Source organism: Rhinopithecus bieti, unplaced genomic scaffold (genome assembly GCF_001698545.2).
Source record: "Rhinopithecus bieti isolate Rb0 unplaced genomic scaffold, ASM169854v2 scaffold_30846, whole genome shotgun sequence".
Lineage (NCBI taxonomy): Eukaryota > Metazoa > Chordata > Mammalia > Primates > Cercopithecidae > Rhinopithecus > Rhinopithecus bieti.
In genome coordinates, this window is record NW_016814438.1 from 291,579 (window position 1) to 309,475 (window position 17,897).

Sequence of the window (17,897 nt, forward strand, 5' to 3'; positions counted from 1 at the left end):
ACTCCTGACCTCAGGTGAGCTGCCTGCCTCAGCATCACAAAGTGCTGGGATTATAGGCATGAGCCACCATGCCCAGCCAGCTCTAGATTGTTATTTAGAGTTTTTGCTTTGTATTTTCCAGGAAGGTAGTTTGCCCCTGTATGTCCAGTGTAAGTTATAGATGAAAATATTTTATCTTCCATATTCCATCATTAGTAATTCTTTTGTGCCATTTTGCTTTCCACAATGTAATGCTTGAGCTTCTCAAGACCGTTTATTCTTTTCTCTCAATGTTAAGCAATGAAATTCCAATAGTGAACCTTGAAACTAGCCATTTTCTAGCTAGCTATAGGTGAAATACATTTTGATATACTAAGGAGAAATGTTCCCTCTTCTTTCTCAACTGAAAAAAGCAGATATTTTCCTCATCAAATGTATTTGCAAATGTTATACATTAAAATGGATATGCTGTGTGAACTTCAAAGATTGTGGTTATATCCTGTGAATTATAATATCTAAGAAGACTATAATTCTGATTGGCTGCCTTATTTACTATGTGGTCCTGGTAATAATATTTAAATGGATAAATCTATTTTTGAAGCAGAAATACTTGGGAGTTTTCTTTGTCAAGCCATAGAGTATTACTAGCTCATTTTTTTCTCTCACATGTATGGAGGTTAAAACAAATAAAGCCTGGGGCTTGGTGGATTTTTTTTACTTAAACAGAGTTAGAGAGTCTAATGTCATCCCTGTGGCTCAATTTCTTTATCCTTAAAGTGAACATAATAAGGCATAGTGTTGTTAGAAGACTAAATTATTTATGATAGTGACTGACTCAAAAGTACTATGTAAGTATTAGTTCTTTATTGTTTTATGTGTTCCTGAATGTGATGTGCACACAGTGTGGTGTGCACCAGGAAGATGTGCCATAGAGACTGTTGACAAAATTTTGAAAAGAGACTGTGCTGAGAGGAGAGAGAACACTGACTTTGAGTTCAGCTTTATGTCAGTAGCTGGAGACATAGACAGATCATTTAGCCTCTCCGAATCTCTTTTCTCCTGATTTGGAAAATGGCAGTAATAATAACAACCTATCCTGCCACTTAGAATGCCTTAGAGGATCTCTAGAATTAATGCATGTGACAGTGCTTTGCATCTGGGAACATTTAACAATGATATGAATGCTGATTGTAATGAAATGACAAAGTGGTACCCCACTATAGAGAATGTAAGCCAGGATGATGAAGATATGTTAGTATGCTTTAGGTAGAATTTTAGAGTCAATCTTTCAGGCTATAGTGACTTCTTAATGTGCCACCATATTTATTCAACACTTTTTCGTTCAATAAACACTTTTTTTTTTTTTTTGAGAGACTGCTATGTGCCAGGCATTGTGCTAAATATTAAGGACATAAAATCATATAAGATAGAGTATTTGCTTTGAGAGACCTTACTACCTAGTACAGAAAGACAGACATGTAAACGTACATGGACAATAAGGTTTGATAGCTGCCAGTTATATCTTATATATCATGAAAGTATTGAAGGAGTAGGTAAGGGAAGTAGTTTAAGGAATGATGCTCAGTTCTTGGATGGCAGAACAAGGTCCTGATGAGGGACCTTACACTGTCTCTCCCATACTCAACATCCTTCCACAGAACTAATGAGTGGCCAGAGGACTTCATATGTGAGAGGACCGCAATGACACATACGACAAGGCCATTCATGCCATTCATGCAAACTGCCGGACACCTTACTAAAGTCAACAGACTGTATGATGTTATTTAGGTAAAGTGTGTGTGTGTGTTTGTGTGTTTGTGTGTGTGTGTGTGTGTGTGTGTGAGAGAGAGAGAGAGAGAGAGAGAGAGATTTTCCCATTTTTTGAAGGGTTGGAATGGTGGCTAACAAATATAAGGTCAATTATAAGATTTTATTTATAAATCACAGCCATAAAACGAAAACAAATTTTTCTAAATGCACAATGAAAAACCACAAACTAAGTGCTTTGTTTAGTTATGAACTATGAACCATAATATCAGCCATAAGTACTGGCTCCTTATGTAACCCTCCATTATTATTTTCTTGATTAGTAAAATTAAAATATAGGCAGGAACACTCACAATGGATTTACCCTATCATACTAAAGAGGAAGCTTGACATAGTAGAAGGAGACAGTCAATAAACATTTGAATAAATTAAAGCAAATAGGGAAAGAAAGGAAGAGGAAAGGAAAATTAGAAGGAAGGGAGAAAGTGGCAATGGAATGGAAGAATGAAAAGAGGGAGGGAAGGGATATGGTAGGTGTAATGGGCATTAAAATGGAATATTTAAATCCCAGCTCTGACTCTCTGTAGTTAGGTAAACTTTGACTAGCTTGAAGTTTATCTTCATTTGAACACGGGGCAGTACCTTTCAGAGTGATTGTGAGAAGAATAAATAATAGTTATGCAAGATAAATTAGAGGTCCCTTGAACAATATAGTGCCTATAGTCACCAATACTGCCTGCTTAAACATTTGATAAGAGGGTAGATCTTATGTTAATTGTTCTTATCACAAAAGGAAAACAATAATAAAAATAGAAGAGAACAGGAGAAAACTTTTGGAGTGATGGATGTGTTATGGCATAGATTGTGTGATGGTTTCATGTGTGCATACACATCTCCAAATTTGTCATTAAGTATGTACAACTTTTTCTATGTCAATCTCATCTCAGTAAAGTAGCCTTGAAAATTACTTACAAAATAATGCCCTTTGCACCAATGTGGATGCCACTGGAGGCTATTATCCTAAGCAAATTAACATAGGAACAGAAAGCCAAATACCACATGTTCTTACTTATAAGTGGGAGCTAAACACTGGATACTCATGGACATAAAGTTAGCAACAATAGATACTGGGGACTCCTAGAGTGGGGAGGGAAGGAAAAGGGAAATGATTGAAAAACTACTGGGTACTAGGCTCACTATCTGGGTAATGGGATCAATTGTACGCTCAACCTCAGCATCACGTGATATGCCCATATAAGAAACATTAATAAAATTAAAATTAATAAAAAAGCAAAAAAAAAAAAAGATGCTTAATATATTGTTGCTGATAATTCTTGAATTTAGTTGAGTGGTGCCGCTGCTACAACTCCGTACCATCAGCAAACTCTATATAGCATTATCTTACGCATTTTTTTTTTTACATTTGCACCAAACTATACACATTATAAATGTACAGTGTTTAGAGTATGATTATGAGTTTGGGGGAAAAGTCTGTTTTTTAAAATAAAAGAAGTAATATATCATTTTTAAAAAGGCATGCTTCTCAACATTCTGTTGGATGCAAATGTGTCTCGGAACATCAAGAAGAAAATATTAGCACCTTCACCTTTATTTGAGGGAAGTAAGTGCAACAAGCATCAAGCACCTGAACACCATTTAAACTGTGACATGTAGACCACGCGTGACGGCTCATGCCTGTAATCCCAGCACTTTGGGAGGCTGAGGTGGGTAGATCACCTGAGGTCAGGAGTTTGAGACCACTCTGGCCCCCATCTCTACTGAAAATATAAAAACTAGCCAGGCACAGTGGTGCATGCCTGTGATGCCAGCTACTTGGGAGGCTGAGGCAGGAGAATCACTTGAACCTGGGAGGCAGAGGTTGCAGTGAGCTGAGATTGCACCACTGCACTCCAGCCTGGGCAATAGAATGAGCAAGACTCTGTCTCAAAGGAAACAAAAACAAAAACAAACAAAACTGTGACATGCACCAGAAGTCATGATGCTCTCATCCATTTTCCTTTGTAATTAAGGTGCTTTTGGTATCATAATTGAAAGTTAAGGCTTTTTCATTGATGGCATCAGATATGGAGAGAATAAAGATTAAAGAAACATACTCACCGATAGGATCTGGTCTCCTCTCTGGAGCTCCCCACTTAGGTCTGCTGGTCCACCAGCCAGAATGAAGGATACAAAAATACCTTCTCCATCTTCCCCACCGACAATGTTGAAGCCCAGGCCAGTGGAGCCTTTGTGCAGGACCACCTTGCGAGGCTCTCTGCAGAAAGAGAACACAGCTCAGAGGCTGATCCATTTAAGATTTAGGTTGCTTTTACTTTCATATGATATCAGCGATGCACTACCTATCAAATTGTTTCTCGAACTAAGATAACATTTGCACATCAAGAAAGAGGCTAATATCAGGACAGATATTTGAGTTCCCCACTGTAACAACCACCAAAATACCATGCAAAAATCATTCCTTCATTCTAAAAAAATTTCTTAAACTACCTTTACTTCTACTTTTCTTTTATCTAAAACATCTGTTTTTGTATTGAGCAACACAGTAATACTCAGTATGACAGATGTACACAAAAGGAGGGAGGGATTTTTGGGAACAAGAGACTAGGTTGAATGCCCAGATCAGGAAAGATCTTATGTGCCAGGTTGTGGGTTTGTTGTTTGTTTGATTGTTAATTAAAATTTACTGTGTAGGCCATGGGGACTCATTGGAAGATTCTGAGACATTAAGAATACTTAAATTCATTTTAGGAAAATTAACAGATGGTCCTATGGAGGGCTGACGGAGAGGAAAGCACAGATATGATGGGAGGTGGGAAAACCATTTAGGATGTTGTCTAGTAATCCAGCTGCGAGGAAGTCACAGCCTGAACAAGGGTGACAGCAATGAGAATTTTAAAAAGGGCAACATGAGAGAGGAAATTTGAAGGGAGAAGCAGTAGGTTCAGAGATGACTCAGACACTGGAAAAAGAGGAGAGAGAGCATCTAAGTAACTAGCAAAAGGAGAGATGAGTGGAATCCAGGGTCATGAGAATGTGTATGATTTTGACATACTCAGTTCCAGAAAATAGTGGGATATCCAGGTGGAGACGTTCTGAAGCAGCTGGAGACAAATAACAGGAATTTGGGTCTTCAGAGAGGACTATAAATACAGATTTGAGGATCATCAACAAAAAGGTCAGAGATCAAATCTTGAACCAATAGTTCGCTGATTGTGTAGAGGACAGAATAACACGGAATTATAGAATGTAAAGTCTTAAAGGGCATTTAGTTCAATTTTCTATATCAGTAGTTTTAGAAAGTGTTTTGCAAGCCTTAGGTTTACCAAGTTGTCACTTGTATCACCCACCCTCCTCTCCCAAACATCTCAGTTCATCTTCTATTTTCCAGCTCTTAACGATGTAAGAACGAGAAAGAGCCATCCAATATATTTTATACTAATGACTACACAAATAATTTGTTACTTGCTATCACATTTCCATGCATAAAATGATGCATTATGTATATATGCCTTATTATGAGGAAGAGTGTAAAGTGCACATCATAACTTGAACTGTAAGTAATAAATTATGTAACAATGCATTAAGTCAGAGGTAAAGTGACATATAGTTAACTCATTTCATTCTACAAATACTTTGTCAACACTTACTGTGCCAGGAGGGTGTTTCAGGTGCTCAGAATGTTTGCAAACAAAACAAATATCCCTGTACTTGTAGGCTTACAATCTAATGAAGGTAGACTAATAAATCATAGACGTAATAAATAAATCAATTATATAGTATGTTATAAGGCAATAAGTATTTTGGAGAGAAAAAAGGCAGAATAGCGTAGGAGGGATAGGTTGTGGCGAGGAGGGCCTGGACAGGATGCATTGAGAAGGTGACATTTTAGAAAAAATTGAAGAGGTGAGGAAACTGGTCATGTCACTATAAAAAGAAAGAACATTCTGGCCAGAGGAAAGGAATAGACAAACAGAGATCCTAATATGGAAGGGTGCCTGGTATCGTCCAAGAACTAGGAGGCCATTGTGGCTAAACTGAGTAAACGAGGAAAGGAGAATGGTAAACAATGAAGTTACTGTATTAGTTTTCTATTGCTGAGTAACAAGTGACCACAGATCTAGCAGGTTAAAACCACACGCATTATTCTCTTTCAGTTCTGTAGGTCAGAAGTCTGGGTGGACTTGACTGTGTTGTCTACCTATGCGGAAGTCAAGGTGCCAGCCAGGCTGAGCTTTATTGCAAATTTCTGTGGAAAAACCTGCTTCCAGATGTATGTAGGTTGCTGGCAGAATTCAGTTTCTTGTGGTTGTAGGATTGTATTAGGGTTCTTCAGAGAAAGTCAACATGAGATTGCACACACACACACACACATACATACATCTATATTATATACACATACATAATAAGGAATTGACTTATGTACTTATGGAGCCTGATAAGGCCTCAAGATTTGTGGCTGACAAATTGGAGACCCAGGAGAACCAGTGATATATATTAAGTAGTTGCAGGCTGAAGCTAAGCCTGAAGGCAGATGAAGACTGATGTCCCAGCTTGAAGATAGCCAGGAAGAAGAAGCAAATTCACCCTTTCATTGCTTTTTTATTCTATTCAGACCTTCAGTGGATTAGATGAGGATCACACACTTTGGGGAAAACAATCTGCCTTACTCAGTCTATTGATTTGCATGTTCATCTCATCCAGAAACACCCTCACAGACATACCGAGGAAAATGTTTAACCAAATAGCTGGACACTCAGTGACTCAGTCAAGCTGACACACGAAATTAACCATCATAAGGAATAAGGTACCCCTTTCCTTGCTGGCCATCAACTGGGGCCTCTCTCAGCTCCTATAAGCCATCCACATTCCTCATCCCATGGCTCTATCTTCAAGCAAGTAATGGCACATTGGCACATTGAATCTTCTTAAGATTTGGAAGCTCTGACTTCCTCTTCTCCAGCTAGCTGAATAACTCTTTGCTTTTTAGGGGTTTATGTGATTAGGCCAGGCCTATCCAGATAATGTTCCTATCTTAACTGATTAGTAACCTTAATTACATTTGCAAAATCCCTTTTCTTTTTTTTTTTTGAGACGGAGTCCTCACCCTGTCACCCAGGCTGGAGTGCAGTGGCACAATCTCGGCTCACTGCAAGCTCCGCCTCCCGGGTTCACACCATTCTCCTGCCTCAGCCTCCCAAGTAGGTGGGACTACAGGTGCCAGCCACCACGCGTGGCTAATTTTTTTTTTTTTTTTTTTTTTTAGTAGAGATGGGGTTTTACCGTGTTAGCCAGGATGGTCTCGATCTCCTGACCTCGTGATCTGCCCGCCTCGGCCTCCCAAAGTGCTGGGATTGTAGGCTTGAACCACCGCGCCCGGCCGCATCATCCCTTTTTCTTATATAAGAACTTAATTGTGGGAATAACACTAGGAGGTAGATACCACGAGTCCCTCTTAGAACTTTGCCTACCACTCTCAGAGAGACCATAGTGCATTAATCCTGTAGGGCCCTGTAGATCATTTTAAAAGCTTTGACTTTTACTCTGAGAGAAGTGGGAAGCCTGTGAGAAAAATGACTTGACCTGACTTACATTTGTAAATGATTCCTTTGATGTAAAACAGACTCCTCTTGCAGCTGGGTGGGCATGGGAGTTCAGCTCCCCCTTGATCACAGAAACAGCAGGGAGGGAAACACAGAGCATTCCCCTCATTCTACCTCATTGCCACTAGGTGGGAGTAGAAGTTCAGCTCCCCGCTTGGATCCACTAACACCAATCCGGCAGAGAAGATGGGGTGCTGACTAGCACTGCCTTGAACCACCTTATTCTGCCTCCTTACCTCTGCATGAGGGTAGAAGTTTAGCTCCACACAGGGCCCTGCTGATGTTACCCTAGTAGGCAGAGTGGTTTTCCAACTAGTACTGATTTCCTCTTTCTCCTTCTACTTCATTGCCACTGTGCAGGGGTAGAAGTTAAGCTTCTTGCTGGTCCCCATCAATATTAGAAGTAGGGGAATGGAATGCCAGCTAATGCCACCTCATTCCAGCCTGTTGCTGCTGGATAAGGGCACAAGTTCAGCTCCCCACTAGAAAGTGGAGAATCGACTAGCACCACCTCATACCCCCTTGTTCTGCCTATTTGATGCCCACATGGGGATGGAAATTCAGTTCTTGATCTGTCTACCAACAATAGCCTAGTGGAGGAAGTGGAAGGCCATCTTCGAGTTGCCTCTCCTGGCTGCCCCTGGTAGAGCCAGAAATCTAGCTCTCTACACAGCACTACTGACACTGCAGGGTTGAGGGGACAGTTTTTTCTTTGGTGTTTGGCTAGAGTAGGTCAGTATTATCAAAAGTTTTCCTGTTCTGTTAGTCTACCTGTTTTTTCCAGTCATTTATCTATAGGGAGCAGGTTTCACTTGGGGCTGTTTTGTCTGTACTTATTGGCAGTTCCAGGCTGCAGTTTCTCCAGTGCTCCATCCAAATACATAGCAAACAAAAGAAAAAAAGAAGAAAGAAACAGTCCTGGGAACTCACTACAGTATCCTTCCTTTCCTAGACAGTCTGTTGCCTCCCTTCCAACTCTAAAGTCTTCCTACATTAGTGTTTTTCTACTCAAGGTTTTTTGTTTTGCTTTGCTTTTTAAATAAGAGGGTGGATTAGAGAGAAATGGGGATACATTTTAAAGGTAGAGGCCAAAAGAATTTTGATGAAAAGGTTACTGACAAAATCTTCCCCTTGCTCGAGAATAAACATATGCATAGACATTCTTAGTGGGTCCAACAACACTGGAGCTCTATATAGTACATATAGATGGAGGGAAGAGAGTGATTAGGACTCTGACATTTGTCCCTGTGCTAGATATTGTGCTTGATGCTTTACGTGAATCATTTGATTTATTCCTCAAAAAAATGAAAGGTATACTGATTTTGCAACTACTTTGAAACAGACACAGAAAGCAAAATAGATTGATGATTGGATAGATGGGCAGGCATGTGATAAAGCAAGTAAAGGAAAATGTTAATAGTAGAATCTAGGTGGCAAGTACATGGATGCTCATTGTAAAATTTTTAAACTTTTCCTTATGTTTGAAAAATGTTTATAATAAAATTGTGAGTAAAAGAAATAACCTGAAGAAGAAATCATTAGGGCAAATTTTTAGATTAGTGAAATGAGACTACTTGCCTAAGCTTTTAACTTAGTTTAGTAAATATCAAAGGCAGGATTAAGGACATAGATTTTCTGTCTCACAATCCCAAAATCTGGAATATGGTGTATACCAGAGATTGCAAACCAGCAAGTCAAAGGCTGAATTTGACTTACAATATTTACAAATGTTTGAATTAGTTGCCCAAGTTTAAAATTAGGAAAATTTGCATAAAATATGAATTTGTGGCTTCACGTGAAAAAAGTCTGACATTCCATCAACACTAGCTCCCAGTTTTGTTGTGAGGTAACACTTGGTTTAGAGAATGGGCTTCTTTAGAATGGTCATTCGTTCACCAGTTTGCCACAGTCCTAACCTCTTTCTCATGTTCCCAGACAAAAAAAAAGCTGTCATTGTACCACATTTGCACTTCTTATAAAATTAAGAGAAAAGTATTTCTTGTACTCATACTCCTATCAAAAATGGGAAAATGAAAGATTTATGGAGGGAATCATATTTTAATAAAAATGGGAGAGAGTAAGATTCCTATGGAAGTAAAGATTATCCTTACATGTTTAATACTCAATGTGACTTTATGCAGGAATAAGACAGCTTTCAAAGGTCATTATGAAATATCATTGGCCATCACCCATTTATGCTACCCATCTGGGGGCATTTTGTTAGTGACCCTTGCACTTTGGTATACTGCTTCCTGTCTATAAAAACAGAAAACATATAATGTTTGCAGGACAGTAGATTTTATTTATCTGGACCCCATTTATTTCAAACTATCAGAACAAATCTTTTAAACCAAATTATCTGGAATTTTTGCAACTCAGAAGATTTAAATGCCTTTTTTTAAAAAAGAATTTTATATTATAGTTAATTATGATACTTATTTTAATAGTGAAGAGAAATGACAAAAAATAAATTTGTAAAATGGAATGTAACTAATGTCCTAAGCACAACTTCAAAGGATTTATTTTTTCTAATTTAAATTTCTTATACTAACAACCTATTACAGCAATCTGTAGATTTTAAAGCATTTTCACATATATTTTTCCTGTTAGAGGATCAAAGCCCTTTAAAGTATTACAAGTCCTATTTTGTCGATGCTTAGGTAAATCAGCTTGTCTACATTCACACAGCCAGAAGCATCAGAGCTAGTCTCTTTGCTATAAGTTAAGTGTTTCATCCATTCGACGGACAGGGAACTTAAACAGTGAAAAGTTTGAAAGACTAAGCTAAAATTCAAGTATATTTAAAGTATAGTAGTATATATTAACGTATATATAAGCCAGAGGAGGATTCTTAATTTAAAAAAGGGATTACAATATATTTATTATATTACAGAATATAGTTTCCAAAAGCATTGACACTCAAAGATTCACTTTAACTGCCCTTAGCTCTTATCATTTGAACCACATGGTTCAATACCTCATTCCGCGCTGCCTTGCACTCTTCTCTCTCTGAATGTCATGGTATCTACTCCAACCCCTTCATCTCCTCTAATTCAGGTTTTGACGTTTAGGATAACCTCCCCAACTTGAAGTCTCCTTGATCCTAGTTTCAATCTTCCAAATACATTCTCCTCCCTAAAATACAAATCAGATCATCTTACTACCCTGCTTAAATGTCTCCAGCCACCCTAGGTTCCAACCACATCAAACTCCCTGTGCTGCCCTGAGTTCGACCTGTTGCTTCATACTTCTACGATTTGGCTCAGGCCACCTTAAAACTCAGTTCAATCATCACTTCTCTGAATCCCCAGGTACATATGATGACTTGTTCCTTGGGTCCACACTGTGTCTTCCACACATGCCTCTATTGCAGCATGTTTTACAGTGTGTCCTAATTGCTCATACATTCTTCTCAAGAAAATGTAAACTCCTAGAACCCAGGCACCAGCATTTCCCCAGTAATAGTAAGATGCCCAGCAGGTGGCAGAAACTCAGAAAATAGGTATTAAATGCATGGATAAAATCCCACAGTGATTTAGGTCTCCATTTCATATTATAACTAATTACATGACAGTCTTTCCCTCTTCCTAGATTTTAACCAGGGATGTCGAAATCTAAATTCCACAGATACAGATCACAAAACACAAATGGGCAAAGCAGGATAAGAAGGAAACATGGCAGACTGGAAGACATGTTTCATCTAAAGGGGGGCTGCTGCTGTTCAACTCTGGACAGTTACTCCAAGCAGGAATGTCAAGTAATCTTGATAGATTCTCTAATTTTTAAAGATAAGCCAAGAATCTAGATATTTATATAAATTTCCCAGAATTCAAAGATGAGAAAGGTTAAAAAAGGTAAAAGCATGGTGCATGTCAAACTAAACATGTTTGTTATGGATCCAGGTATGAACTGCCAGTGTGAGACTGCCTTGTTAGAAGTTTGATGGTGCATTCGACATCGGCTTCATGTTTTTCACTTGCATTGTGCTCAGAATGGTACTTGACTCATGGTCATTTAATATTCCACATTTAGCCCATCTCTTTTCTTCAGTTTTCAATTTCTCCCATTCTGTAATACCCTTTTATCTTACTGTTTCTCTTTTGTCTTTTTTTCCTTTTATATTATACCTGCCCAAGACCCATCATCTTCATGAACCATTGTGAAACATTTTGAGGCACAGCTGCTTTTGCATGTATACTGCCGAGGCTAATGACTCTGGGTCTGATTAATGTAATGGCCCACATTTCTATGAATTGTTTTGTGTGTGACAGTATTGTGGCCCCCAATGAGATCATAATATCCTGGAGGTGAGGTATCATAGTTTACATTTCTAGGTATCCCTAATACACATAGAAGAGTGTTCAGTCAACACTTGATTATTGAATAAACAAACACAATTTATAAATAACTCAAACACTTTTTATACTGAAATGATTTGGGGACTTTGATTTTCTATGTTATTCGTCATCCAGAATTCATATTGCCAAGGGCTCTATTACTAATCATTATTATACATCATTATACACTGACAGTGGAACAAAATTCTATCTCTCATTTCTCATTCTGAAATTAGCTCAGGGATTGTAATCTTATGAAAATTTTCCCTGATACCTTCCTTAATCTGTCTACTCTAGGCTGGGTTAGGTGCCTCCCCTAGCAATCTTTTCATGTATCTATCATAATGCTTATTCCACTGGATTGGTTTATTTGACTCCCTTTCCAGCTAGAGTGAGCAACTTCAGGGCAGGGACTTATACAAAACAGACGTGTGTTGGCATTTGCTTTTTGTCTCCAGTACCTGGTACATAATAGGTGCTCACTGTCAGCTAATTTCATATTATATTTTAAGTATGGAATGTACAGAAGACAGAATTTGGTCACTCACAATATCAGCATTTTTAAAAACAAAGTTAGATAGCCACTTAAAAATATATATCTTATATATATCCATCCAACTTCCAATAGACAATCATCTATGGAGTACCTATGCTGTGTTAGGCACTGTGAATACAAAGATTAAAGAGCCTGGGGTAGGAGGAGCCACATGTAAACAAACACTTATAGAAGCCTAGGAAGTGGACAAGTGCTATGACAGAAACATGTGAGCAACAAGCTAAAGTATCCAAGAGTAAGGAGTGGCCAGCCTTCTTCTTAAAAGGTATTATTCTTTAATCATTATCACTTAGATGAAATGTGCTATATTCACTTACGCAGTTTTATTTTCTCTTAATGTGATGTAAAAGTCTTTATAATTATAAAACCTTTGGATGCTAAATGAATGGAGAAATGTCAGCCTGACCTGCTCCAAGCTGTGATAGATCATCAGCAGCATAATCTTGTTTAGCTGGAGTCTCAGACGGTGCTCTAAACTAGTCAGGATGTTTTCAGGAGAAAGGAGGTGCTGTGGGCTGTCTTTTTCTCTTTACACCAGATAGTTTAAGAGGGTTCATGATTCAAAAAGGAAAATTAAGGTAGGGCATGGTGGCTCACGCCTGTAATACCAGCACTTTGGGAGGCCGAGGTGGGCATATCATGAGGTCAAGAGATTGAGACCATCCTGGCCAACATGGTGAAACCCCATCTCTACTAAAAATACGAAAATTAACTGGGTGTGGTAGAGTGTGCCTGTAGTAGTCCTAGCTACTCAGGAGGCTGTGACAGGAGAATCACGTGAACCTAGGAGGCAGAGGTTGCAGTGAGCTGAGATTGTGCCACTGTACTCCAGCCTAGTGACAAAGTGAGACTCTGTCTCAAAAAAAAAAAAAAAAAAAGGAAAATTACTACTTAAACTGAAGGCTTTCTCATGGCCATTCATGGGCTATTCCTTGAACTCTAAGCATCTGGGGGCTTGGGAAGTTACTCCAGTCAACTCCTACAGCCTCCATGGTGAGAAGCTATATTGGGTAGTGGGAATTAGGGTATAAACATGTTTTCATTAATCTTTCTAAAGAACATACCTAACCATGTTTCTCTCTTGCTCAAAAGCCTTCTAAGGATCTGTATACCTTTTAGGATAAGGTCTAAACTTCTACATAGGCATTCAAAGCTTTGACCTCACCTACCTCTCCACCACCCAACTTCACTGTACCCCCTTGTACTTCATGTTTCAGCCTTACAAAGCTGTCAACCACAGCTTCTCATTCCATGTTATTCCTCCTTGTCTTTGCCCAGGCTGTTTGCTTTGGCTAGAAGGATGCCTGCCTTTCCTGGTATTCTCATCTATCTAAAGAAGTCCGACTTGGCCTTTAAGACTGAGGCCAGGTACCATCTCCTCTCTGCTGTCCCCTCTACCCTCACCTCCAGAAGAATTGACTTTTTGGAAACCACATTGTCCTTTCATTGATCACACCACTATCACTGCCTTTACTGTCCTGAAATTAATTTATTTACCCATCCATCTATGCTGTGGATCTGTATGATCCTGAAAGACAAAGGACATTTAGGTCCTTGTTTTGTGTAATTTTGGGAATTGGTACAGACTGAGTATATAAGAGATATACAAACAAAAATATTGTTTCATGAAAGAAAAAAAAAAAAAAGTGAGAGGTTGGGAAAAACGATACTGAGTTCTAGTTCTAGCTCTCTTGGGATCTGTGGGAAGCCAGGATTGTCCCTTACAGGCCGGGTTCCTTGCTTGGGTAATGGAGGGAATAATGTTTGTCTCATGGGGAAGTGTTGAAATTTCGATAAGACAATGAACTAAAGGCATCTAGAAAACTAATAAATTTTAAAGAAACTTAAATATTGAGATGCTATTTCCAGTAATTTGGCAGATTAGATATTCTGAAAACCCCTTTCATTACAAAGCAGCTAAAAATTCTGTATAAAATAGTTATAAAATACTTTTAAATGCTTGGCTAAGCTTGCAAGTAAAAGAAATCTTCAGAGGCTGAAAATGAAGCAGAAATGCAAGCTCAGAAGAAAGCAAGTACTGAGAATAGCAGCAGACTGAAGAGTGATGAGCTAGTGTGTTAGTGTCTAGATTTGCTGGCTACATGAATAGGAGTGTGTGAGTGCAGTGGTGGGATTAGATCAGAGACACCTGAGCAAAATGAGGACCCTGTGAGGCTACACCCCAAACAAAAGGATAAAGTACAAAAATATTAGCACCTCAACAATGTCCAGGATACATATCTACCCTGATTTTGGCTCATAGGAATAAAAAAAGGGCCTGGGGGCCAGGCACGGTGGCTCACGCCTGTAGTAATCCCAGTACTTTGGGAGGCCGAAGTGGGTGGATCACTAGAGGCCAGAAGTTGGAGACCAGCCTGGCTACATGGTGAAACTCCATCTCTACTAAAAAAAAAAAAAAAAAAATTAGCTGGGCACAGTGGTGCATGCCTGTAATCCCAGCTACTTGGGTGGCTGAGGCATGAGAATTGCTTGAACCTGGGAGGAGGAAGTTGCCGTAAACCAAGATAGCATCACTGCACTTTAGCCTGGGCAACAGAGTGAGAGTCTGTCTCAAAAAAAAAAAAAAAAAAAAAGAAAAAAAAGGGGGCCTGGGGAACTAATTGAGGTGTGTTTGAATGTGGAAGAAGTTACACTTGCAAACAGAATTAATAAAACTGAATACACTGGGAGAATAAAGGAGGGAGAGTCCACCTGAGTGGTAAAAGAAAGATCTTGGCAATAGGTCTCCAGCACTGTGAGATCGAGGTGCTCTCCAGCTCCAGCTGCAGGTGGCTAACATAAATGTGCTGTCCTGGTGGTAGGGGTAACATATGAGATGGGCTCATCTGGCCATCCTAGCTCTATGACAGTAGTCATTAGGGTCACTTGGGTAGCTAATTTCCCTCTCAGAGTCCAGGCTCACCAAGCCTCCGGCTCATTAAAATATAAGTTCTCCTAGTGTTTTTCCTATTGGGAGCAATGTGCTACTTAGCACATTCTGGTATCTTGAGTAGTTACATTTTGCATTGTATATTAAAAACATGGTATCACAACATATAAGCTTGATTACTCCTGGATACACTGACAAAAATTGAGTTTCAGAGACTGTAAATGGAAGGCCCAGATCTAGTACCACGACAACCCAAAAAGGATCTGTTACCCTTGGAAATCATATGGGAAGTCTACAGCTAGTCTTCTGGAATCCTTTTTCCTTTATTCCTCTGTAAATGCAATTGTGTTCATGTGAACAATATTATTAAAAAGAGGAGATCCTTGAGGAGATCTAAAAGACTTTTTTAGTAGAATGAGAAGACATGTATTAGTAAAATTGTGAAGAGGGGAGCATACCAAAGGTGGTCACATGAAAGACAACAGAAGGCTTCAAAGCTGCTGGTTGATTACAACCTTCTTATATCTAAATGAATTAGCTCCTCAAAAGGATGCAGTATAATGTATGCCTCATATTTAAATAGTTAATTTGGTCTGTTAGCCAAATAATCAGTCAAACAGATTATTGGGCATCATACAGATACACAAAGATAGGGGGTTTTGTTGAACTGCTATTTGAAGACATGTTATTAAAATATTAGAAATAAATCTGTTATCATAAGGGGGATCTATGCATTAAATATGCAATATAGACCAGATTGACTTCAGCAAAATAATAACCACACTGATACAGAGTATATGCTAAATATCCTGTGGTTGGTACTGTGTGGGATAAAACAACCCCACTAGCGGAGGATGGTATGGGGTACTGTGATATTGGGAAAGACAATGGGCATTGGAGCTAGATAGATCTAGGCTTGAATCATAATCTTATCAATAAATATTTGAGTAAACTTGGTGTAGTTTCTTGATGTTTCGCTTTTTTAGCTATTAATTGTGAAAAATAATATCTATTTTCTGGCATTGTGAAAGAAGTGAAATAACATAAAAATACTAGAATCACACAGCAAGTTCTCGGTAAATGCTAACTCATTTCCTTTCCCTATAGAAAGTTATGACCTTTGAAAGGTAAATAGTCACAAATAAAGTAATAAATCAATATTGTAAAGCCACATATGTTAAGTACCAAGTGAGTATTATGGATGAAAGATCTCTGTGTTAAACAATAAATATTAAGTCATATAGAATGTACAATCTGAACTAGACCTTGACAGATGGGTAGAAATTAGGAAAGTGAGGCCGGGCGCGGTGGCTCAAGCCTGTAATCCCAGCACTTTGGGAGGCCGAGGCGGGTGGATCACGAGGTCAGGAGATCGAGACCCTCCCGGCTAACACGGTGAAACCCCGTCTCTACTAAAATACAAAAAACTAGCCGGGCGCGGTGGCGGGCGCCTGTAGTCCCAGATACTCGGAGGCTGAGGCGGGAGAATGGCGGGAACCCGGGAGGCGGAGCTTGCAGTGAGCCGAGATCGCGCCACTGCACTCCAGCCTGGGCGACACAGAGAGACTCCGTCTCAAAAAAAAAAAAAAAAAAAAAAAAGAAATTAGGAAAGTGGAAAGGAAAGTAGAGGGTATTTCAGTACATAGCATGAACCTAGGGTCAGAGCAGAGATATGCAAGATGTATTTGGAGAACAGGGAGTATCCCAGTTTGAATAATGTGCAGGACTGGCCTCAAGGAAAAGTAGAAGACTGAGGCAGACTGGGAAGGAACATGGATGTCAACCTAAGGAAGTCAGACTTTATACTTGGATAATGTGAAGGCACTGAATGTTTGTGCACCCAGGGGAGATTTTGTAATGCAGTAACTTCTACTTGTAAGCCTTAAGTGTTTATGTTACATTGTTCTGTTTCTACAACCCAAGATTGCCTGCAATGAGGTTAATTAATAATTCTAAAGGTCTCTAAAGACACTTCTGCAGCAAAGTGAGGGGCTTTGATTGAGGCTGTAATGGAAGATCTTGGATTTAACTGCTAAGATCTGAGTTCTTTTTTTTTTTTTTTTGAGATGGAGTTTTGCTCTTGTTGCCCAGGCTGGAGTGCAATGGCACGATCTCGGCTCACCGCAACCTCCACCTCCCAGATTCAAGCGAATCTCCTGCCTCAGCCTCTCTAGTAGCTGGGATTACAGGCATGTGCCACCATGCCCGGCTAATTTTTTTTTTTTTTTTTTTTAGTAGAGACAGGGTTTCTCCATGTTGGTCAGGCTGGTCTTGAACTCCTGACCTCAGGTGATCCGCCCGCCTCGGCCTCCCAAAGTGCTGGGATTACAGGCATGAGCCACCATGCCTGGCTTGTCTGAGTTCTCTCTTCCTTCTTTTCTCTGGAGTAAATCTTAGAATTAGGTACACATCTGAGACTACATATAACATCCTTGGTAAATGGAATCAAACAGATAAATTAAAAATTTTTCTTCTCGCAACATAAATTAACTACAGATCAATTAGTTTGATATAAAAATATTTGGAGTACTTTCTTATCCACATATCAAATATGATAATCTAATAACCAAGTTTCACCTCAATTTGTTTTTGTCTAAATTTCTTGAGAAAATAAACAAAGAACCAATTTTATGTTGCTCTACATACGTTCTCACTTTTCATAACCATACCTTCTAATCATTATTTTATCTCCAAAGCAAAAAAAAAAAAAAAAAAAAAAAAAAAAAAAAAAAAAAAAATTTCACCCC

The 17,897-nt window shown here is 39.0% G+C and overlaps 1 protein-coding gene across 6 annotated transcripts in view; it reads right to left on the minus strand.

Annotated features, from left to right (window-relative positions):
• Positions 1–17,897, minus strand: part of DLG2 (discs large MAGUK scaffold protein 2) — a 2,095,027-nt gene that overhangs the window by 210,650 nt on the left and 1,866,480 nt on the right. For all 6 annotated transcript variants that reach the window (XM_017850883.1, XM_017850879.1, XM_017850882.1 and 3 more), the window contains one exon: positions 3,865–4,021. In XM_017850883.1, coding sequence (XP_017706372.1) covers positions 3,865–4,021 — 157 coding nt within the window. The remainder of the gene's footprint in view (positions 1–3,864; positions 4,022–17,897) is intronic.